Source organism: Gorilla gorilla, chromosome X (assembly GCF_029281585.2).
Source record: "Gorilla gorilla gorilla isolate KB3781 chromosome X, NHGRI_mGorGor1-v2.1_pri, whole genome shotgun sequence".
NCBI classification, from domain to species: domain Eukaryota; kingdom Metazoa; phylum Chordata; class Mammalia; order Primates; family Hominidae; genus Gorilla; species Gorilla gorilla.
In genome coordinates, this window is record NC_073247.2 from 35101232 (window position 1) to 35120866 (window position 19635).

The window sequence follows — 19635 nt, forward strand, 5'->3', positions numbered from 1 at the left end:
TACATTAATACATTTGAACTGAAAATACATTAATGCATTTGAATTGAAAAGACATTTTCTTGGTTTGTAGGTTTTTAGTAGGTTTGACAATGAGGACTGGTTTTGCCAATTTGGTTGGATGGTGTTTTCTGCAAAGTTAGTAATCTGAAACTGTAGCCCTGAGATTTTGTTTTTTAAAAAAGGTTGTAAGCAAATGATAAAAGCATTTTATCAAAAATTACTTGATTGGCAATGATGTAATTAAATTACTAATATTTCCATTTCCCAAACCCTTTCTGGCTATATCTAGTTGAATAAGTTGCTTTCAAGTAAAAGAATAAGGGATATAATTAAGAGTCGTTTAATAAGTCTTGATATAGCCTTTTGTTAGAATTCCCAGAAAGAGAAAAAGCAAATGATTCTAATAGCTTGGCAACAAATCCTTTTGCAGGTCAGGTCATTTCTAATCCATTGCTTGCAACAAATTTGAAGGAGGATCTTAACAAATTGCCACTTGATAGACCACTAAAATTACTTTTGATGGCAATAATAATAATAAATTATGTTGTTATTTTTGGTAAATAACTCAGAAGTTCAAAGAATTGAGTGGCATCACTGTAACAAACTCCTTCCATTCTATCTACACATTTGCATGAACAACATATTTCAGCAGCACTTATAACTATGACAAGGAAAAAATAGGGATAAAATTGATGTTAAACCCTGCCTCATTCTAGCAGTCAGTTATATTCATCCATAAGTACATCTCCAGGTACATACTATTCATCTCATTAAGAGATACATTGCTGTCCAAATTTATGTCTATGTTAATAATTATTTATCAAAGTGTATATAATGTGGTGCTTTGGTTAGTTATGCTCTAATTTATATACATATTTTTGTTTCAGAGAAGTATGATACAGTGATCACTAAAAGATTTGCAAACATTAAAACACATCACATTAGGAAAAATTATGGGAGAGAAGCAGAATGAAAATATAAGTTTGAGGGAAAAAATGAAACTTATAAATATTTAAAAGTTAAAAATAACTTGTTATATGTTTTGTAAATTGTTGATGATATATTTCAAAGCATTATAGTATTTAGATGCCAATAGATGCATTAAAGTGATGCGGTAACAATTTTGTTTTTTATTTATGTATTTATTTATTTGTTGGAGATGGAGTCTCGCTCTGTCACCCAGGCTGGAGTCCAGTGGCGCGATCTCAGCTCATGGCAACCTCCGCTTCCCGGGTTCAAGCGATTCTCCTGCCTCAGCCTCCCTAGTAGCTGGGACTACAGGTGCACGCCTGGCTAGTATTTTTGTATTTTTAGTAGAGATGGGGTTTCATCATGTTGGCCAGGCTGGTCTGGTCTCGAACTCTTGACCTCAAGTGATCCACCCACCTCGGCCTCCCAAAGTGCTGGGATTACAGGCGGGAGCCATTGCGCCTGGCCCATAATTTTGTTTTAAAATGTCAATATTGGATTTCTGGTTTCCAGTCTGGTAGGTAAGGAGCTTAAAAGTGGCCACTCGGTCCTGACAACAAGTAAAAACTGAACAAACTGACAAATCTACAGGTCTTCTTAGATCCATCAGAGAACTGAGGTCACAGGGCAAACCACTACTCCCAAAATTGGAGACAGAAACAGGCAGATAGAGAGAATATTAGCTTACTAGAGCAGAAACCCACAAGCAGAGCTACCTCCCCAGGAACCAGTGCTGGGATAGGAAAATTTAAACTGACAAATCGCTGGCATCTCAATGTGGACAAGTCTAAGAGTTCAAGAAGCCAGGGGACAAATACTTTTGTGGGTTTTACCTCCAGGAGCTCAAGTAGGGCCTCAGAGTGACAGAGCAAAACCCTGTCTCTTAAAAAATACATAAAAATAAAAATAAAAGTTTATATGGAAAGGAAAAAGATCCAGAAAAACCAAATTGATATTGAAGGAGAAGAAAGTGTCAGAAAACTGACACTATCTGACTTCAAAACCTACTATAAAGCTACAGTAATCAAGACAGTGTGGTATTGGCAAAAAGAACAGACAAATACATCAATGGAACAGACAGAAAGCCCAGAAATAGACCCAGACAAATATACAGAGAGCCAGTCTTTGACAAAGGAGCAAAGGCAAGCAAACATAGACCTTTCAACAAATGGAACAAATGGACATTCACATGCAAAAAAAAAAAAATTAATCTAGACATAACTTTACATCCTTCACAAAAATCAAATGTAAATGCCAAACTATATGTAAATGTAAAATGTCAAACTATAAAACTCTACAGAAGAAAATCCAGATGGATTTCTTCTGGGTATGGTGGTGACTTTTTAGATACAACACCAAAGGCATGAACTGTGACAGAAACAATTGATAAGGTGGACTTCATTAAAATTATAAACTTCTGTTCTGCAAGAGACAATGTTAGGAGAATGAGGAAACAAGGCATAGACTGGGGGCCGGGCACGGTGGCTCACGCCTGTAGTCCCAGCACTTTGGGAGGCCGAGGTTGGTGGATCACCTGAGGTCAGGAGTTCAAGACCAGCCTGGCCAACATGGTGAAACCCTGTCTCTACTAAAAATACAACAATTAGCCAGGTGTGGTGGCACATGCCTGTAATCCCAGCTACTCGGGAGGCTGAGGCACAAGAATTGCTTGAACCCGGGAGGCAGAGGTTGCAGTAAGCCAAGATCGTGCCACTGCACTACAGCCCAGGCAACAGAGCGAAACTCCTTTTCGAAAAAAAAAAAAAAAAAAAAGACATAGACTGGGAGAAAAATATTTGAAAATGATACAACTGATAAAGGACCGTTACCCAAAATATACAAAGAACTCTAAAACTCAACAACAAGAAAAAAAACAGCTGGATTTTAAAAAATGGGCTACAGACCTTAACAGATACCTCTCCAAAGAAGATCTACAGATGGCCAGGAAGCACATGAAAAATGTTCAATATCATATGTCACTAGGAAATTGAAAATTAAAACAACCTACTATACACCTATTAGAATGGCAAAAGTCCAAAACATTGATACCACCAAATGCTGGCAAGGACATGACGCAATAGGAGCTCTCATTTATTGCTGGTGGGAATGCAAAATGGTACAGCCACTTCGATCTGCAGTTGAATGCTCTACCTCTGAGCTATACCCACTCCTGGTACAGCCACTTTGGAAAACAGTTTGGCAGTTTCTTACAAAACTAGACATATTCCTACCATGCAGTCTAGCAATCACACTCCTTGGTATTTATCCAAATGAACTGAAAATGTATGTCCATACAAAAACCTCCACACGGATGCTTATAGCAACTTTATTCATATTTGCCAAAATGCGGAAGCCACTAAGATGTCCTTCGGCAGATGAATGGATAAACTGTGGTACATCCAGACAATGGAACATTATTCAGCGCCAAAAAGAAATGAGCTAGCAAGCAATGAAAAGACATTGAGGAGCATTAATTGAATATTATGAAGTAAAAGAAGCCAATCTGAAAAAGCTACATGCTGTATAATTCTAATTATATGATGTTCTAGAAAAAGTAAAACTACACTAAAAAGAACAGTGGTTGTCAGGGGTTACAGGGAGGAAGAGATGAATAGGTAGAGCATAGAGGATTTTTAGGGCAGTAAAAATAGTATCTGTATGATACTATCATTGTGGATACCTGTCATTATACAATGTACATCTATGAGTTTGGACAATGTAAAATTTTATCCAAACCCATAGAAGGTATAACGTTAAGAGTGAACCCTAATGTAAACTATGGACTTGAGGTGATAATGATGTGTCAGTGTAGGCTAATGGATTGTAACAAATGCATCAGGCTGGGGCAGGATATTCATAGTAGGGGAGGTTGTGCCTGTGCGGGAAAGGAGTATACAAGGATTCGCTGTACTTTCCAGTCAATTTTTCTGTGAACCTAAAACTTCTCTAAAAAATAAAGTTTATTAATTTTTAAAAAGGTTAATACTCACTATATTCCAGAATTTATATCTTTTATAACTACTTAAATTAAGAAGCAAATATCTAAATTTTATTTACTTATTTTATTTATTTATTTATTTATTTGAGATGGCGTCTCGCTCTGTCGCTCAGGCTGGGGTGCAGTGGTACAATCTCAGCTCCCTGAAACCTCCACCTCCCGGGTTCAAGCGACTCCAGTGCCTCAGCCTCCTGAGTAGCTGGGATTACAGGCACCTGCCACCATACCCAGCTAATTTTTGTATTTTTAGTAGAGATGGGGTTTCACCATGTTGGCCAGGCTGGTTTAGAACTCCTGACCTCATGTGATCCGCCTGCCTCGGCCTCAAAAAGTGCTGGGATTACAGGCGTGAGCCACTGCACCCGGCCTGATATATAAATTTTAGACATCTGCTTTAAACTGTATAAGAAGGTATACAGATTTTTCAAAATTCTTTTAGAGATTGTGGGGAACAAAATTTCAAGACTCCTAGTCTAAGACAGTGGTCCTCAACAAGGATTTCATCGTCCTCTAGGAAGCATTTTGGAAATCTGTGGGCCATCTTTAATTGTCATAATGGTTGGAGGCAGCTACCGGCATTCAGTGGGCAGGGGCCAATGAAGCTAGTCATCTTGCAATGCATGTGGCAGCTCCGCATGAGAATTTTCCCACATCCCTGCAAGATTTTTGAAAGTCCCTGCATAATATTTAAAATTATTTGAGGTTGAGTGTGCTAGTTCATGCCTGTAATCCCAGCATTTTGGGACACCTAGGCCAGAGGATCACTTGAGCCCAAGAGTTTGAGACCAGCCTGGGCAACATAGTGAAATCCCAACTCTACAATAAACAAAAACAGAAAAATTAGCCAGGCATGGTGGCATGTGCCTATAGTCCCAGCTACTTGGGAGGCTAAGATGGGAGGATCACTTGAGCCCAGGAGTTTGAGGCTGCAGTGAGCTGTGATTGCTCCACTGCACTTCAGCCTGGGAGACAGAGCAAGACCCTATCTCCAAAAAAAAAAATGATTAAATAAAAAACTGAGAAAAATAAAATTATTTGAGTCTAGAATCTGCCTTTGTTTTGCATACAATCACAAAGTATTTCTGCAACAGTTATGATAGACACATAATTTTAGAGGAAGGCAATTACTATGTACATCAAAGGAAGATTGCACTTTGTTTTGTTTACAATTTTACCAAAAGGCATTCACCATTTGGGAAATCACACCCTGACAGCAATGCCACTCTTGGGATTTGAGCTCTTATACCACGCCCCCATAGCAGTCTGCCTATACACAGGAGGTTAGAGATTCCATTTAACAGACTTGGGATCAAATATTAAATTAATGGAGACATATGAAATACAGGATGTCACTGAATTTTTTTTTTTTTTTGAGACAGAATCTCACTCTGTGGTCCAGACTGGAGTGCAGTGGCACGATCTCGGCTCACTGCAACCTCCGCCTCCCAGGTTCAAGCAATCCTCCTGCCTCAGCCTCCCAAGTAGCTGGGACTACAGGCGTGCAGCACCATGCCAGGCTAATTTTTTGTTGTATTTTTAGTAGAGACAGGGTTTCACCACATTGGCCAGCCTGGTCTCGAACTCCTGATCTCAGATGATTCACCCAACTCAGCCTCCCAAAGTGCTGGGATTACAGGTGTGAGCCACTGTGCCCAGCCAGGATGTCACTGAATTTTATCAGCAGAGTGGTTAGAAGATATTTCATAGTATTACAATTCGATTATTTTAAATGAGATGATAAGAATAAGAAATCTACAGAGAAAAGAACACACTGAAATTATTTATTATTGTTTGTGTTGCCCATGGTTGGTGTTTTTCTTGTTTGTTTTAGAGATGAAGTCTCACTGTGTTGTGCAGGCTGGAATACAATAGCTATGCACAGGTACGATCATAGCTCACTATACCCTTGAACTCCTGGGTCCAGGTGATCCTCTTGCCTCAGTCTCCTGGGTAGCTGGCACTACAGGCATGCACCACCATGCCCAGCTTTCACTCTTACTCTGTCACTGTTCCCAGAAGTCTACGTACTATTTCTTTATAGCTTGATGCTGTATTGTTTTATTTTCTTCCTGTACTCCAGTCCTTGTCACTTACCAAAGGATACAGTCTCATGGTCATCCAAGTAGTTCTATATGCCCTTGACTTCCACAACCCATGTAATAGCCATTAAGGGAGTATCTGAAATTCTGTGTAAACCTACTATAGAGGACATCGTTCTTTGGATTACTCAATGCCCCTTACACAGTGACCCTCTGAAACAGTTATCTCAGAACTCAGGCAGGAAAAACTAGTTCTTCCTGATGGTACAATTCAGCTTCTAGAGTTTGAGAGTGATAGAATGACTGTGTGGCCCCCCTTGCTATAGCTGCTAAAAAGTCCAGGATTTCTTATTGAAATTTTTCTCCTTCTCTTCTGCTTTATTTCTTGGCTCCAAACTTCTGCCCATATTAATTTCTCTGAGTACTGAATCATCTGTGCTTTTATGGAAAGCCTCCTTAAGATACACAAATCAAAAAACTAACATGTCACCATGTCTTCTCTGCTTGCCTCACACTGTCGTCTTGACTGGTGAGAATCCTGCACAAGGAAGACTGGATGTTCTGGCTTTTGAGTGCTTTTATTTCATTCAGGTCTCTGCACAAATGTCACCTCCTCAGAGAGGTCTTCCCTGACCTTTAAACCTAAAACATCCCTCCTTCCTCCACCCAGTCACTCTTTTCTCTTTTCCTATATTTCTTCATAGTACCACTACTACATATTTACTTGTTTAGTGGGCAATGACTGCCTCTCCCTCAGACTCCAAGTTCTCTGAGGACATAGACAGTCTGTTTTGTTCATGGCTGCATCCCCAGTGTACAGAAAAATGCCTGGCACATAGTAAGAGTTCAATAAAGAGTTGTTAGATGAAGGGGCCGGGACCGGTGGCTCACGCCTGTAATCCTAACACTTTGGGAGGCTGAGGTGGGTGGATCACCTGAGGCCAGGAGTTCGAGACCTGGCCAACATGGTGAAATGCTGTCTCTACTAAAAATACAAAAAAGTAGCCGGGCATGGTGGCATGTGCCTGTAATCCAGCACTTTCGGGGGCTGAGGCGGGTGGATCATGAAGTCAGGAGTTGAAGACCAGCCTGACCAACATGGTGAAACCCCGTCTCTACTAAAAATACAAAAATTAGCCAGGCATGGTGGCACGTGCCTGTAATCCCAGCTACTTGGGAGGCTGAGGCAGGAGAATCACTTGAACCTGGGAGGCGGAGGTTGCAGTGAGCTGAGATCATGCCATTGTGCTCCAGCCTGGGTGACAGAGCAAGACTCTATCTCAAAAAAAAAGAAAGTTGTCAGATGAAGAAATCAGTGAGTCAGTGAAACCATTGTTGCCTAATGACCTAGAGACCTGCTGATATTAACTGACTGCCTTCTCCAATTTACAAGAACGTACTGAAAGCTACACATTTCCTTTGATCTTACCTTGGATGTGATAACCCAGGGCCACAGCTAGTGTTCCTGTTAACTGTGACCCACACCTAACCACCTCCAAACTTAGGCCACCCAAATGACCAAAGCCCAAACACTGCAGAGGTCTCTCCAGGGCCCCAGTAGCCTAGGACCAGACTCCAGGTGGTAGTGCTGTCTCAAGGAATGGTTTTCAGGCTAAAGGGAAGTAAGCAAGGGTTGGGTTATCTGCCTGTTTTGGGTTCCCTCTGCATGACTTGCCCAGTAACCATTGCCTTTCACCATTTCCTCCTTCTGGAAAGAACTCCATTCAATGGTCCTGTGGTCACCACCCTTGGCAAAATCTGCAGAAGAGTTCCTCTTAAATGTCCAACAACTGGTTTTTGGCTGGGCACGGTGGCTCACGCCTGTAATGCCAGCACTTTGGGAGGCTGAGGTGGGTGGATCACCTGAGGTCAGGAGTTCAAGACTAGCCTGGACAACATGGCAAAACCCCCATCTCTACTAAAAATACAAAAAAAATTAGCTTGGCGTGGTGGTACATGCCTGTAATCCCAGCTATGCAGGAGGCTGAGGCAGGAGAATCACTTGAACCCAGGAGGCGGAGGTTGCAGTGAGTCAAGATTGCACCACTGCACTCCAGTTGGGCGACAGAGTGAGATTCCGTCTCAAACAAACAAACAAACAAACAAAGTGGTTTTTAATTGCAGAAGGTAACAAAATTCTTTAAAAAACAGTTATGTAGTCTCTTACCAGTACTTTTTTTCCCCCAGTAGAGGTGTAAGACTTGATGGTGCCTAGTTTATATGCCACAAAAACTGATTACTCTGAATGAATATGCTCCTTCCAGAAGCTGCACAAGTGAAATACAGGTCTTCCTAGTCAGGTACTATCCCTTTTAGCCAAAAAGAAATAGTTAGGCCTCCTGGAGGAGGAAAATTTCAATCCACATCTAACGATCCTTCTCTTTCCATAGACTTAGCGAGTAAATTGGTCCCTTCGTTGTGAACCAAGATTACCTCGGTATATAAATCTCCATGTCTTTAACACACTGCTACAAATTCAACTAAGTGGGGCTGTTACAAGCCACAAGTGTTAGCACAACATTGTCTTAAGTGCTGCGGGTCACACAAAAGAAATAGATGATGACCTTGTTTGTTCTTCATCATCCTAACTCCCTTTAGTTCTTTGAGATTTGAAATCAGAATAATATTGCTTCTCTTATCCCTCTAGAAAATTTTAGGAACATAATTTGGATCAAGCCTTAAACACTAGGAGAAAGGCATTAATGGAAAACATGAAGCATTTACCCTTGGTGGTACTATCAGTCCATCTCTCTCTGAGGATCAGGGTTATACAATCCCATGATGTAACTTCCCCTATGGTTTTTCAAACATCATTTTAAATTTCAGGCAGTGAACAAGCGAGCCAGTATGGGCTGAATTGGAAGCATTAACAATGTGAGATTTTTACTGATGGAACTCTGAAAGGGGCTCTTTTCAGAAAGCATATAATAAAAGAGTTTTCTAGACAAAAAGAAAATGCACTTCTTACCTCCTACCAACAAGTAGCTGTTGGGAAACAGTGTTTTTGCTTGCATAAGGGCTCTTGCGTGACCTGAGTGGAAGAGGTCAAATATTCCATCGGCGTATACTCTGACAGGCCTGTCAGCTGTGGGAGAAAGAAAACACTGTTAACAGAACTGCAGAATGAGGAATCCCAGTTACCTTCCATCAGTCGTAAGAAACTTTCTGGATAAGACACAATCTCTACATACCATCAGTTTCATATCAGTGCACGAAATTGATTTTAAAGGGGTTCTTCTGAAGACATCAAAGCGGAGCAAAAACATAACAAAATTAAGATCAAACCAGGGAACACACTATTTTAGCCAACAGAAGAGACAAACACAGAGCACTGAGGAGTTCTCTTGACCCAGAGTGGAGTCTAGGTGCCTGAGCCGGCAGAGTCAGCCCAGCTGGAACACGTAGGCAGGAGTAACTGCGGAGCTCAATGGAAAAGGCAAATGGCTTCATCCTTGGGTGTGGCAGTCCTGAATAAAGACCCCAAGTCCCTGTTCTCAAAGGCAACGATGTACTGGAATCTGTTCACACGGCTCACCTTACAACCTTTCTTCCCAACTCCAGGTCACGTTGGTAGCCTGAAGTCAGCCACGGTAGAGTGCTTCCACGACAGAAATTGGCAAATGCTACAAATCAGGGCTTATTTCCCGCTAGAGGACCAGCTGTTAAACCTTTACTAGCATACCACTGCAAGGCCACTCCCTAACCTCTTTGGTATAATAGGAGATTAGGGACATACGCCTCAAAGGGAGGAGAGTCAGGATGTAACGTTGCATGTAGAAGTGGTGCTCAGGGCTGAAGATGAACAACCAACACTATAGTCCTTCCTAGGGAGAAAGGTCAAAAGTGAAGAGGTCACACAGACAGTGGCATATAGTGCTCTAAAAAGTGCTGTTCCAAGAGGAAGAGGGACACACTTCAGTACAGCACCCCCAGGAACCAGGAGACCAGGATAACACTATTGCTCAGCCAGGCCAAAGACCCATCCCCTTCAAGTCAGAGAGAGAAATTGGGTATAGACTTCCATCAATTTGGTAGACAAAGCAAGTCACAAAATTATTCTTTTTAACTGGTTGGAGGAAGGAAGTTGCAGCTCTGTTATATCCCCATCATGATACTCTGGAAGATGCCTCCTACATTTATATAAAAAATTCTATGTATTTTGCCAACCTTGACACCTTTCTAGACTCTCAACAAAGGAACTAGAATGTGAAAATCCAAGAAGAAGATTCAAAAATGGATGACAGGAGAAAGAAGTAGTTTCTCATATCAAAGTGCTCTCATTTTAAGCACCCTTGTCACCTCATCTCCACGGCTACAAACAACATAGAGACATTTTATTCTTGCAGTGAGAAGGAAAGAGACATATGTGGCCACAATAGTGTTTTTTGTTTTGTTTTCTTTTTTTTTTTTCTTTTTGAGACAGAGTCTTGCTCTGTCGCCCAGGCTGGAGTGCAGTGGTGCAATCTCGGCTCACTGCAACCTCCACCTCCCGGGTTCAAGCAATTCTCCTGCCTCAGCCTCCCAAGTAGCTGGTATTACAGGCACTCAGCACCACATCCAGCTAATTTTTGTATTTTTAGTAGAGACAGGGTTTCACCATGGTGGCCAGGCTGGTCTTAAACTCCTGACCTTGTGATCTGCCCACCTCAGCCTCCCAAAGTGCTGGGATTACAGGCTTGAGCTAATAATGTTCTTTAAAAAGAAATACAAAGACCATCAGTTAAATATGGTGAACTGAACATACACATTATCTCTACTTTCTCCCAGAAACACCACAACAATTACTAAGAGTTAAAAGTTAAAGAGTTAAGAGTTAAAGTTAAAAGTTAAGTTAAAAAGATATAATCCTCCCAAGGGCAGAGAAAACAAGAAAGGCAATGACAATGGATGAGAGATGTCAACAACATTATGGAAAGTTGACTGTCAAGTGTTGAGTGCCTACAGGGAATAAGAATCAGGGGTGAGGGCAACCTGCTCGGGTCCCCTTCCACACTGTGGGAGCTTTGTTCCTTCACTCTTTGCAATAAATCTTGCTGCTGCTCACTCTTTGGGTCCACACTGCCTTTATGAGCTGTAACACTCACTGCGAAGGTCTGCAGCTTCACCACGAACCAACCGGGAGGAACGAACAACTCCAGATGCGCCGCCTTAGGAGCTGTAACACTCACCGCAAAGGTCCATGGCTTCACTCCTGAGCCAGCGAGACCACGAAGCCCACCAGAAGGAAGAAATTCTGAACACATCCAAACATCAGGAGGAACAAACTCCGGACACGCCGCCTTTAGGAACTGTAACACTCACGCGAGGGTCCGCGGCTTCATTCTTGAAGTCAGTGAGACCAAGAACCCACCAATTCCGGAAACACAGGGACAGCAACTCACTGCTTGCCATGATGTACGATTGAAGCCTATCACCCCTTCTGCAGCAGTCGCTCCACCGCCTGCCTTGGCCTCCCAAAGTGCCGAGAGTGCAGCCTCTGCCTGGCCGCCACCCCGTCTGGGAAGTGAGGAGCGTCTCTGCCTGGCCGCCCATCGTCTGGGACGTGAGGAGCCCCTCTGCCTGGCTGCTCAGTCTGGAAAGTGAGGAGCGTCTCTGCCCAGCCGCCATCCCATCTAGGAAGTGAGGAGCGTCTCTGCCCGGCCGCCCATCGTCTGAGATGTGGGGAGCGCCTCTGCCCCGCCGCCCCGTCTGGGATGTGAGGAGCGCCTCTGCCCGGCGGGGACCCCATCTGGGAGGTGAGGAGCGTCTCTGCCCGGCCGCCCCGTCTGAGAAGTGAGGAGACCCTCCGCCTGGCAACCACCCCGTCTGGGAAGTGAGGAGCCCCTCTGCCCGGCCAGCCGCCCCGTCCGGGAGGGAGGTGGGGGGGTCAGCCCCCCACCCGGCCAGCCGCCCCATCCGGGAGGTGAGGGGTGCCTCTGCCCAGCCGCCCCTACTGGGAAGTGAGGAGCCCCTCTGCCCGGCCGCCACCCCGTCTGGGAGGTGTACCCAACAGCTCATTGAGAACGGGCCATGATGACAATGGCGGTTTTGTGGAATAGAAAGGGGGAAAAGTTGGGGAAAAGATTGAGAAATCGGATGGTTGCCGTGTCTGTGTAGAAAGTAGTAGACACGGGACACTTTTCATTTTGTTCTGTACTAAGAAAAATTCTGCCTTGGGATCCTGTTGATCTGTGACCCTACCCCCAACCCTGTGCTCTCTGAAACATGTGCTGTGTCCACTCAGGGTTAAATGGATTAAGGGAGGTGCAAGATGTGCTTTGTTAAACAGATGCTTGAAGGCAGCATGCTCGTTAAGAGTCATCACCACTCCCCAATCTCAAGTACCCAGGGACACAAACACTGCGGAAGGCCGGAAGGCCGCAGGGTCCTCTGCCTAGGAAAACCAGAGACCTTTGTTCACTTGTTTATCTGCTGACCTCCCCTCCCCTATTGTCCTATGACCCTGCCAAATCCCCCTCTGTGAGAAACACCCAAGAATGAGCAATTAAAAAAAAAAAAAAAAAAAGAATCAGGGGTGAAGAAGGTGGAGAAAGGGACCACTAGTTTTCTTTATAAGCTGGGAGTACTACTGACTTTTAAAAATAGTCGGGCGTGGTGGCTCAAGCCTGTAATCCACGCACTTTGGGAGGCTGAGGCAGCGGTGGATCACTTGAGGTCAGGAGCTCCAGACCAGCCTGGCCAACATGGTGAAACCCTGTTTCTACTAAAATTACAAAAATTAGCCAGATATGGTCGTAGGCGCCTGCAATACTAGCTACTCGGGAGGCTGAGGCAGTAGAATCACTTGAACTCAGGAGTCAGAGGCTGCAATGAGCTGATTGCACCACTGCACTCCAGCCTGGGTGGCAGAGATAGACCGTGTCTCAAATTATATATATATATATATGTATATATATGCATGTATTACATTGATGTTATAAAAATAAATTTAAAAAGAAGAAATCAATGCCAACTTCTGTTAAATGATCTTTAAGACTTAGATTTAAAATTGTGATTATTTCTTGATGCAATGCAACCTCATTAATTTGGAACATAAAGAAATGTTACATTAATAGATTCAGATGGTACAATGTTTCTAATAAATTAAATTTCTCTAATAAAAAAAGTTGAGAGACTTTATGTCAGATAGGGAATTGCAATTATTTCCAATTATACACAATTTTGAACAAACAGAATTGCCTTCATAGGATTATACTGTATTCTAAATAAGGCACAGTAAATAGAAAATGCTTTGAAATAACAAACTGTCTAATGAGGGAGCCTTGCTTTCAATGTTCTTATTCAATTTGAATTCAATTGAGGAAAATTTGTTTTAAGATATAAACCCCAGGGGAAAGCAGATGGCAGTTTTGTAAAACTTTTTGTTATTGATTCAGAGGTGATCAAGAGAAATGAATTCAGGAAGCAGGGAGGAAAGAAAAGTAAAGAAAGAAGACGTAATTACTGAGAAAAAGGCCATTTAGTAAATCTGAAGAGTATTTACAAAGTTGATTTTGCAATAAGCTCACTTTTAAAAATTGTGGTGTGTCAGCAATTTCCAAACTGTGGGAAATTCTCCAGGACTCCCCTCCCTGCCAAAAAAGGACCCTGATCTTTCATCTCTTCAACAAATAAACTTCAAGCCAAAAAAGAGAGAGAGAGAAAGAAAAAGAGAAATGAAAGGGGGATCTGCAGATTGAAAGAGATTTAAAAAACGTATCAACCTACTGTAAAGTATGGACATTATTGGGTTCAAACAAGCTATATATAAATGATGACATAAGATAATTAGAAATTGGAACACTGAATATTTGGTGATATCAAGGAATTATTGTTTTTTCAGGTAAGATCATGATACAGTGGTTATGTTTAATAAAACCAGAGTTCTTATTTTTCAGACATATACACAGAATTCTAGGATGTCTGGGATTTTGTTTCAAATCACTCAAGAGGACAGAGTAGACAGAGGTGTGCATGGTGCAAGACTGGCCATGGGTTAGTGGTTGTTAGGTATGAGTGACAGGCACAGGAAGGTTCATTATATTGTTCTACTTCTGTGTGTGTTTGAAATACTCTATAATAAAGCTTTAAAAAAAAACAGAGTATGGCTTTTTAGTTTGTATGTTGATCTGTTTTAATCTTTTGTTTGAGATTTTTCTGGATATGATTTTAGGCATCTGGGGACTCTCCAGAGCATCTCTGTGAGATTCCAGAGCATCTATGTGAGATACCACTGACCTGTGAAGCTGGAGGTTTGGCAATGACCAGGAGCCAATTGAAAACAAAAAAAGATGTCAGAGTACAACTATTGCATGGCTATCGTGGAGAGACGTTAAGGTGGCTCCTAATGATCTCTGCCTCCTGGTGCCCATGCCTTTGTGTAATTCCCACCCCTTGAAGTGCGTGTGGGAACTGTGACTTGCTTCTAATCAGTAGAATATGGGAAAGGTGGTAGACATTATTCCCATGATTATGTTACATTATAAGACTCCATCTTGGCCAGGCATGGTGGCTCACACTTGTAATCCCAGCACTTTGGGAGGCCGAGGTGGGTGGATTACCTGAGGTCAGAAGTTTGAGACCAGCCTGGCCAACATGCTGAAACTCCGTATCTACTAAAAATACAAAAAATTAGCCTGGCGTGCTGACAGACGCTTATAATCCAAGCTACTTGGGAGGCTGAGGCAGGAGAATCTCTTGAACCCGGGAGGCGGAGGTTGCAGTGAGCCGAGATCACACCACTGCATTCCAGCCTGGGCAACAAGAATGAAACTTTGTCAAAAAAAAAAAAACAAAAACAACAACAACCACCACACAAAGAAACAAAAAGGGTCCATCTTGCTAGCAGACTTACTGTCTTTCTGCACTGGTGGCTTTGAAGAAGCAAGCTGCCATGTTGTGAAAGGGCCTATGGAGAGGGCCACATGGCAAGGACCTGCAGGTGGCCTCTAGGAGCTGAGCGTGGCCTCTGGCCGACAACTGGTAAGAAGCTCACCCCTTGATCTTACAGTCACAAGGAAATAAATTCTGGTAACAACCTGAGTGAGCTTGGAAGCAGATCTAACAACAGTTAACCTCCAGATGAGAACTGAGCCTGGGGTGACACCTTAAATGCAGCCTGTGAGACTCATGACGTTTGCTCTTCAAAAGACATTTTTACAAAAATGAAAAGGTGAGTCATAGACTGGGAGAAAATATTTGCAAAATATAGGACTTGTATCTAGAACATATAAAGAACTCTCAAAACTCAGTAAGATGAACAACCCACCACCCAGTTAAATAAAGCAAAAATATCGAACAGACATTCACTAAAGAAAATAAATACAAGGATGGCAAATAAACACAAGAGAAGATCCTCAATAACATTAGTCATTAGGGAAATACAAACGAAAACCACAATGAGATAACACTTCATACACACTAGAATGGCTAAAAAATGTTTTTTAATTGACCATACCAAGTGATGGTGAGAATGCAGAGCAACTGGAATGCTCATAAACTGCAGATAGGAATTTAAAGTGGTACAATCGCTTTGGAAAGCAGTTTGGCAGTTGTTTAAAAAGTTAAACACACACCTGCCGTACAGCCAAACAGGAGGCAATCACCAACCACGTTACGTTTAAATTCACACTACTGTGGGGTATGTTAGGCGTTTTTTGGTATTTGCTTCAGATTCAAGCAACAATAAAATAGTGATTGATCATCTTTGATTATGTCTATTAACAAGGCTTGGATTGTGGCTATTTTAAGGCATTTAAACAGTACCTTAGAAATACACACAATTCACAAAACACATGTATTTCACTTAATCTTTGCATCAACCCTATGAGGGAGCCAGGTGAAAGTAGACTTATCATTTCATGGATGGGCAAATGGAGGCTCAGCGAAGTTAAGCATCTTACCCAATGTCATACAACCAATTTACGATGATGTTTGAGTGCAAATCAAACTCACCACTCTTTCTTCTACCTTGTTGGTACCTGCTAGACAACTACATGCTGATATGAATTCTTGTCTTTAAAACAAAACAGAAACTATTATTAAACACCCAGTAATTATGGCAACTAGTACTGTTTTTTGTATAACTGATGTGCAAAAAAGGTGGCACAAGTTAAGCTTTTAAAATCTTATAGTTATATATTTATTTTATACAATTTATGCAGTTTTATATAAACTTTGTAGTTACGTTCTGCTTATCACTAGCCATTGATACTAGCTAATCATACTATTTTCTGTAAATGATAGTGATTGATGTTTGCTTTTTAAAATACATTAAAGTTTTAGAACAGTGAGTATATGTAAAGAAAAATTATTAAGTAAATTACATCACAGATGATACATGAATAAGGCAGATTCATTAAGGCGGCTCTTGAAAAATGTAGTCAGGGAAATTCTACACACTGTGGAAACAGATAATACAAACTTCCTTTTTGAAAAGGAAAGTAGAAAATCAGAACCGAGATTCCCTTTAAGAAAAGTCAGTTTAGGGCCGGGTATAGTGGCTCATGCCTGTAATCCCAGCACTTTGGGAAGCTAAGGTGGATAGATGGCTCGAGCCCAGGAGTTTGAGACCAGCCTGGGCAGCATAGTGAAACCCCATCTCTACAAAAAATACAAAAAATAGCCAGGCATGGTGGCACATGCCTGTGGTCCAAGCTACTTGGGAGGCTGAATTGGGAGGATTGCTTGAGCCTGGGAGGTTAAGACTGCAGTGAGCTGTGATTGCAACACTGCACTCCAGCCTGGGTGACAGAGCAACAACCTGTCAAAAAAAAAAAAAAAAAAAAGAAAGAAAGAGAGAAAAGAAAGGCAGTTTTAATGAAAAGGAACCTATGAAACAATCTCCTGGACTTTTCCTTTATGTCAAGACAGGATTTATTCTCCATGCATCAGAATACATACAACACTGTGTATGTGCACAGCTCCACAGCTGGACTAGCTAAGACCAAAGGTGCCAATTCTGATTGCTTTTTTGATTTATTCTGTTCTTTCTCTTGAAGTTTCATCACCCTTGTGACCTCACAAACAAGGTCAAAAAGCTAAGAGCTATGAGCAGAGTTTGTCATTACCTCTTCTAGAATTTGTACCCCCAGCCCCTGTTTGGGCAGTTCTAAATTTGTAAAACACATTTTAGGCAATTATATTATGTCACAAAATATGGCTAGTGTAGGAGATGGTAAGAGAGTCCAGTTATAGCTATAATCTAGGCCAGGCACAGTGGCTCATGCCTGTAATCCCAATACTTAGGGAGGCTGAGATGGGCAGATCACTTGAGTCCAGGAGTTCAAGACCAGCCTGGCCAACATGGCGAAACCAGCTCCACTAAAAATACAAAAGAAAAACAAACAAAAAACTATAATCTTGAAGAGCATTATCAAATACCAAATTCTGCTATGTTTTGTCTTTTTTGAGGGCATGCTCAAGACAGTGCCACAAACAGGTAAACTGCTTACTACCCTTGAAACCAAACCCTTCTTGAAACTCTTGAAACCAAACCCTTCTTGACCAAACCCTTCTTGAAACTCTTGAACAAACCCTTCAAAAAAGTAACGTTTTTCTTGTTTTCTTAAATGGTAATCAAACAGCAAGATTCTTAAAAATTCTCCGAGCTTTTCTGCTAACAGTACAATGCTCCAACAATTATGATATTGGATAATCTCCCTACCACTCCTTCTAACCACTGCCGACAGTTGCTCTTACGCTGTGGTTCTCAAAGTGTGGTCCCAGGACTAGTAGCAGCAGCAGCATCACCTGGGAACACGCAACCACGCCTGGCTAATTTTTGCATTTTTGGTAGAGATAGGGTTTCACCATGTTGGCCAGGCTAGTCTTGAACTCCTGACCTCAAGTGATCCACTCGCCTCGGCCTCCCAAAGTGCTGGGATTACAGGCATGAGCCACTGCACTCGGCCTGATATTTGAAGTTCTAAATAAAGAAATTTCTAACAGAAGTACCCTGGCTAGGTACTCATCAACATCACGGATTTTCTTAGATAATTTCCCAGGGTCATCACCTCAGGTTAGTGGGCAGAATTTCTCTTCTAAAGATCAGGAGTTCATCTTTGTTCCATCTCACTCCCCCTCTAATGACCTGTATTATTTCAAAATACACCACCATCTTATTACTGCTTAAACTGCTTGGCAGCAGGCAATGTACAGGTGCCCAATTTCACCCAGTTAGCTTGATACCAGCTCAAAATACCAGAACAAACTCTCTCTGCTTCTATTTCCAGAGGAAGAACTACTTCTCTTGTCCCACACTTTTTTTTTTTTTGAGGTGAAGTTTCATTCTTGTCGCCCAGGCTGGAGTGCAGCGGCTCGATCTCAGCTCACTGCAACCTCTGCCTCCCAGGTTCAAGAAATTCTCCTGCCTCAGCCTCCCAAGTAGCTGGGACTACAGACATGCACCACCACACCTGGCTAATTTTGTACTTTTAGTAGAAACAGGGTTTCATCATGTTGGCCAAGGTGGTCTCAAACTCCTGACTTCAGGTGACCCGCCTGCCTCCAAACTTTCATTCATTCACTCACAAAATATTTATTGAGCGCAGCGTATGCAACAAGTATTTCTCTAGATGCTGATGAAACAGCAGTGAGCATGGCATAGTCCTGCCACTATAGAAGATCACAGCTACTGTCTGAGCATGTTTTCACTTAGCTCCATGGCCTGCTGTGGACCATGATTCATAAGGCAGATCGTTGCAGTAGGCAAAGCAGGGGTTTGAGGCAAAATGGACTTGGGGTCAAATTCCAGCTCTACCCAGTCAACTAGGACACTTGACAAGTTACTTTTCAGTTCTGCAAGTCTCCTTTGTCTCCTCTTTAGAAAGGATGCAATAATAGTCATCTCACATGGTCTTTGCAAAGAGTACAGAGCATCACATCGAGCAGATATATACAGATATATAGTAAGTTCTACTTCCCTTTCCTTTCCCTAGAAAGGTAGAGGCCCTTTCAGTTTGGGCCTGATGCTCATCCTTTAACTTTAGGTCAAGTCTGTTTTCTTCATAACCACCTGGACTTCTTTTTTTTCTTTTTTTTAAAAAAAACAGAGTCTTGCGCTGTCGCCTAGGCTGGAGTGCAGTGGTGCGATCTCGGCTCACTGCAACCTCTGCCTCCTGGGTTCAAGCGTTTCTCCTGCCTCAGCCTCCTGAGTAGCTGGGATTACAGGCATGCACCACCACGCCTGGCTAATTTTTTGTATTTTTAGTAGAGACAAGGTTTCACCATGTTGGCCAGGCTGGTCTCTAACTCCTGACCTCAGGTGATCTGCCCGCCTCGGCCTCCCAAAGTGCTGGGATTACAGGCATGAGCCACCGTGCCCAGCCAGCTACCTGGACTTTTATTTGGCATCCCTTGGATATATTGCTGGGTTGGTATTTCTGTGTGTGGTCTCCAGACCACTAACTTTAGAATCACCCTGACTATCTGTTTAAAATGCAGATGCCTTGCCCGGGCCCCATCCCAGATTTGGGAAGAAGGGAATGAAACAGGAAATCTGCTTGTTTAACAAGCATACCAGGTGATTCTTTGTACACTAAAGCCTGGGAACAACAGCTTTGGCTGCTCTGTGCTACCTCCCCAACCTTGTTTTGCCTTTTTCAAAAGCAGCTCACACGAAAGCTTCCTAACTCTGCCTACTCTGCTCCT

At 42.4% G+C, this 19635-nt stretch overlaps 1 protein-coding gene across 3 annotated transcripts in view; it reads right to left on the bottom strand.

Annotated features, from left to right (window-relative positions):
* Positions 1-19635, bottom strand: part of PCYT1B (phosphate cytidylyltransferase 1B, choline) — a 112886-nt gene that overhangs the window by 36953 nt on the left and 56298 nt on the right. For all 3 annotated transcript variants that reach the window (XM_004063925.4, XM_004063924.4, XM_019019509.3), the window contains exon 3: positions 8975-9091. In XM_004063925.4, the coding sequence (XP_004063973.1) occupies positions 8975-9091 (117 nt within the window). The remainder of the gene's footprint in view (positions 1-8974; positions 9092-19635) is intronic.